At 43.6% G+C, this 5,453-nt stretch overlaps 1 protein-coding gene across 1 annotated transcript; it reads left to right on the top strand.

The window, feature by feature from the left end:
* Nucleotides 1-4,554: 4,554 nt before the first annotated feature.
* On the top strand, nucleotides 4,555-5,192 carry LOC125357750 (U1 small nuclear ribonucleoprotein C-like). The gene has a single exon (XM_048354679.1). It carries the CDS (start codon nucleotides 4,564-4,566, stop codon nucleotides 5,041-5,043), a length of 480 nt encoding a protein of 159 aa, XP_048210636.1. The 5' UTR covers nucleotides 4,555-4,563; the 3' UTR covers nucleotides 5,044-5,192.
* The last annotated feature ends 261 nt before the right edge of the window (nucleotides 5,193-5,453 follow it).

Here is a 5,453-nt window from a genome sequence, read left to right as displayed (position 1 = left end):
GACAGTGCTCAGGCCCTGAGTTCAAGCCCCAGGACTGGCAAAAAACAGAAAATAAAAACACCAGCTCCAAAAGTAAACAACAGCCTATCTTTGATAACATATATGAAAATAAATAACTGAATGGACAGTAATTTGGGGACAGTAATTCCTCTTTGCAGAGGTTCCGCTACACAACACTGCTTTTACATGGTGACAAACTTCCAAACTTGGATGAACTTGCTCCAGTCATACATTTAATATCGAGCAAGCTTGATCTGGCAACATCAAATGACTTGTCTAAGATCAGCTAGCAATAGTAGCCTAGTAACTGTCACCTACCCATTCCGATGCTGGTGTCTTTCCCCCAGTCCATCTGTACATAGCAAGAATTTAATTCATCTCCCAACTTGCTATGGGGAAGGTGAAATGCATAAAAGGCACCATACCAGGACAATCAGAGCCCACATAATAAAAAGAGACAAGTGCTAAACCATTTTCCAGGAAGAAAATTATTTCAGGAGGTAAGAGATTTTTAGTCCAATTTGTTTCATAGCAAAATAAATAAATAAACAATTTACCCCTTCCCTCGGTCCACACTGATTTTTCCAACAAAATAAAGAAATTTGGCTCATTTGGAAGATTTTTTCAGAACCTTGAACTTGCTTTATATCAGAAAGAATGCTACACATGGGAATTGAGTGTCTAATTAGTTCTTCCTAGGGTTCTAACCCACCATGTCCAGAAATTTACTCATCATATTCCAGGCTCTTGGAATCTGAGACTCTTCTCTTCCTTGCTCTTCCTTTACTGCTGTGTAGAGTAGGAGGATTCCAGACCTTTCTTCTTCCAAATCCAATTAAACAAATAAACATGAATTGGTAGTGCAGCTAAATGGTTTAACACCTGCATTGAAAGTGTGAGGCCCCGAGTTCAAATCCCAACACAGAAAAATAAAAAGTACATAACACACACATACATACACACACACACACACACACACACACACACATCTGAAATTTGTATTTCCAACTTAAACATAATCCAATTCTGCAAATGTTGTATGCCAATGTTTTGCTTTGTTTTGTTTTGTTTACTATGCCATTAGAGCTACTTAGAAAGACCTGGAACAGGAGATTTCCCTGTGCTAGTTAGAATGGATGCAAACCTTTTTAAACTTTTTTTTAACTTAAAACATCCATTCACTTGGAGAAGTGCAAGTTTGACAATAGAAAGAGCCCACTGCTCAAAACCATTCAAGTGACTTTTTCTCTCCCAGACAGTTGCTCATGGCTGACATCACAGAAGCAAGCTATGTTCTTCCCTGCTGACCTGTGGCAGGAGTAAAAAGCCACAGTATGGCCCCAGCTGACCTTGAGAACCAGCCTTGGTGCAAAAGTGTTTCTCAACCTTTAGAGAGCCCCTCTGCCCCTTGCCACTCCTAGTTACTTTATCTCTTGCAAGGAGAGAACTTGAAGAAGGTCAAGTCTTCCCGAAGATCAGCACAGCTTGTAGAATATTTGCTGACTTTCTAAAGAGCACTCGGAATTCATTAGTATGCAATTCATTATGGGAGGCTGAACGCAGCTGCTAATAAATGAGCTAGCTTTAAACTCATTGATTCCTACTTAAATTGCTTTCCTCCTCTGATCCACCCAGATGCTTTCCACCATGAGGCTCAGGGTTGACTGGGTTAAAGTTGGCAGGATCACATCCCCCTTTCTAAATATTGCCTTAGTGGTCTCCAAACTCCAAGCAGCTGGGTGAGGGGTAAAGACTCTGAACAGATGTGGCTAAGTTCTAGGTAATCATAAGCCAGGATGACTTTCCTAGCTGAGGACTTCCTACCCTTAAGTGTTTTTCTTCTCCTCCCGTCACTTAGTTGGTTCTTCATGATTTCCCACAACTATTCATGTGCAGCCCTCATGGTCCTCTCGGTCCATCTAGGGAGACAGAGGCACCGGCCTTGGAGGAAAAGATGCAGCTATGTCACCGGAACACCCAGGAGGAAATTGCTAAGCTGGTGATCCCTGAGACACGTGACCCAAAGCTGTGTCCTAAACAGGGGTGAGGGGCAGGCAGAGGGAGGAGGAAATCCCGTGGATAGTTAGATGCAAGAGTAAAGCACCTAACTTTTCACAGCCTCCGTGTCTGGACTACAAATTGGGAGAAGATGAAGAAAAACTTCACCCTCTCGATGCCATCCCAGTAACAGTTCTTGAGGTTAGGGAGCAAATGGTGAGCAGAGCATTGAACACACACAGCATGGAAGGGAGACTGCGCCAGAACGTTCCAGTTTCCTGACAGTGGGGGATACATGTAGGGGACGATTTCCAGCTCTTACCTAGTCCCCTTAGCCCATGATGTGACGTGCATTTCTAGCACTCATGAGCCGAAAGGAAAAGGAAGCTTCTAGCCAAAGAATAAAGCAAAGCTTAGCAGTGGAAGAGGTTTGTTAACTCATCAACCACAAGCCATGCAGGTAAAGGAACAGCTAAGTTCTCTATTCCACTTATTTAACCAGCCACCTCTAACTCGCACAGTTTAATCAACCCTAGGTTCTCCTTATTCAGCACTCCAAATTCCTTCCCATGTTATCTTGTTTGATCTATCTAACACCATGCTAAGGCAAGGAGGATAACTATTCAGATTGCCTGCTTGTTTTCTTGCTACCTTCCTTCTTTGTGCTGGTACTAGGACTTGAACGCAAGGCCTTATGCTCTTCCTTGGTTTTTCCACTCAAGGCCACTGCTTTAGCACTTGAGACACACCTCTACTTCCGGCTTTTTTCTGGTTAATTGGAGACAAGAATCTCACAAAGTTTTCTGCCTGGTGTGACTTTGAATCGTGATCCTCAGACCTGAGCCTCCTGAGTAGCTAGGATTACAGGCGTGAGCCACAGGCACGTGGCTTGTTCCATAATTTAAATAGATTAATTTTGTGTGTGTGTCTCTCTCTCTGGTGTGTGTGTGTGTGTGTGTGTGTGTGTGTGTGTGTGTGTGGTATGGAGTTTGTGTTCAGGCCCTCTTGCTCTTACTTGGTTTGTTTTGCTCTAGGCTGGTGCTCTACCATTTGAGCCACCCTTCCACTTCTGCCAGATTTTAACATAAGCATGACATAAGCTTGTCCTGTACATGTTTATTACCAAAATGGATTCTCCAGAGCAATAATCTAAGCTACCGATGATTTCTTATTCTCTTTTCACTCCGCAGCAAATGTCAGGTATGTGCAGTGTGAGACACACCTAGGAAATCTCCATCCCTGCATCCTAAAGGCCTGTGCTTGGGTCTCAAAAAGACAGGTATAAAGTCACATTCGGGTTTGCTAGTGTGTACCAAGAGGGAAAAAATGGAATGCTTACCTTTACATTTACATGTGATCTGTGATGGGGGAGACTTTCCACTTACTCTCCAGCCTAGCCTAGGACCCACCTGTTCCCTGGAAGTACGAGGTGAAGACACATCTGACAAGTTATCCATCTGTAATAGCTTAACAAACACCACACTGTGGTGCTTTGGAGTAACAATGCAAAAGGCACTGGTGAGGAGTGTACTTTACCTATGAAACCCCCTTCCATCCGGTAGTCCTCAGTAGGACTGCTCTTTGGCAATTTCTTATGAAGAGCTTCTTTCCAAAGCTGATGACCACCAAAAAAAAAACAAAAAACAAAAAATTGCTGTAGTCATTACAGTACTTGCTTCGATGGAAGCAGCTAATGTACTCTATGTAATTTCTGCTCCGATTTAAATTTCTTCCTATGTCTAAATTGGGATGCCCACTTCTCTCAAAGCTCATGGCAGCTACTGTTAGAGTCAGTAAGATCTTCTAATTCTCTGAACATACAGTGTTGAGAGACCAGTCGTCAATGGAAACCTGTTCTCTAGAAGACGCTTTATTGGCTTAGATTTTCATTATTTCTGAACTAGCAGGTCATTTCTTATATTATAAACTTTCATTTGCATAAAGACATTTAGTTGTTCCCTCTGAAATTATGTTAACTGGGAAAGAAAAGATACATTTCCAAGGTTTACTAAGGTTCCAATATACATTTATTTGAGTCCAAATTTTCCTTGGGATTGCAGTCACTCTGTGTCTACTACCACAACGGTCATTTATTTCCAGAGTTTGTCTCCCCTAAGTAGTGTGTTTTTTGTGGGTTTTTTTTTTGCCAGTCCTGGGCCTTGGACTCAGGGCCTGAGCACTGTCCCTGGCTTCTTTTTGCTCAAGGCTAGCACTCTGTCACTTGAGCCACAGCACCACTCCTGGCCATTTTCTGTATATGTGGTGCTGGGGAATTGAACCCAGGGCTTCATGTATAGGAGGCAAGCACTCTTGCCACTAGGCCATATTCCCAGCCCTCCCCTAAGTAGTGTGAAAGTTGATACTCTTCACTTTTTCTCATTCACCAAGTAACTAAAGTTGTAGCTACACTTTGGATCACCTGAGAATTCATGGCAAAAAAAGGAAATGGATTTTTGTTACATTTTTGTTTCATTAATATGACCCTTTGAACTTTATAACAGCAACATGGATGAAAGTGACACACAAGGCGTCGTTTCCTGGTGGCGCCGAACGAAGGCAACCAACATGCCCAAGTTTTATTGTGACTACTGCGACACATACCTCACCCATGACTCTCCATCTGTGAGAAAGACACACTGCAGTGGTAGGAAACACAAAGAGAATGTGAAAGACTATTATCAGAAATGGATGGAAGGGCAGGCTCAGAGCCTGATTGACAAGACAACGGCTGCATTTCAACAAGGGAAGATACCTCCCACTCCATTCTCTGCTCCTCCTCCTGCTGGGGCAATGATCCCACTTCCTCCCAGTCTCCCGGGCCCTCCTTGCCCTGGTATGATGCCAGCACCCCACATGGGAGGCCCTCCCATGATGCCAATGATGGGCCCACCTCCTCCTGGGATGATGCCTGTGGGACCTGCTCCTGGAATGAGGCCACCCATGGGCCGCCACATGCCCATGATGCCTGGGCCTCCAATGATGAGGCCTCCTGCTCGTCCCATGATGGTGCCCACTCGGCCAGGAATGACTCGGCCAGACAGATAAGAATACAGGGTGTGTGTGTGTTGGGGGGGGGGGGTTACCAGTTTTATATTATTTGTTCGACCTCACCAGGAGATCATCATGCCATGACTCTGGGTGTTTTCCAACAGCATGACAAAGAAGACTTGCTTCCTTTTATCAAGAGAACAGATATGGAGGAGAGAAGTGGAACAAAAAGAACAGATTTCATTTGTATTGTGAAATGTGAACATAAAACTGTCAGATCTTTTAGTTAAAAAAAAAAGAAAGAAAGTCACACACACACACACACACACACACACACACACACAATCACACTCCAAAGTCACACATACGCTAACAGTAATGGAAGGCAGACTGAATGACATTTTTCAGTTTGGTTTCCATGGACTTTCCCTGAATAGTCAGCCTTCCTTTCTTCTTTAACAAAAATG

The sequence above is a fragment of the Perognathus longimembris genome, chromosome 9, assembly GCF_023159225.1.
Source record: "Perognathus longimembris pacificus isolate PPM17 chromosome 9, ASM2315922v1, whole genome shotgun sequence".
In the NCBI taxonomy this organism is placed as follows: Eukaryota; Metazoa; Chordata; class Mammalia; order Rodentia; family Heteromyidae; genus Perognathus; species Perognathus longimembris.
The sequence above is the reverse complement of the archived record's forward strand: the minus strand, read 5'-3'. Positions and strand labels throughout refer to the sequence as shown.

Excerpts from the sequence above, each read along its gene's own strand:
- LOC125357750 (XM_048354679.1), top strand. The coding sequence starts at position 4,564 with ATGCCCAAGTTTTATTGTGACTACTGCGACACATACCTCACCCATGAC.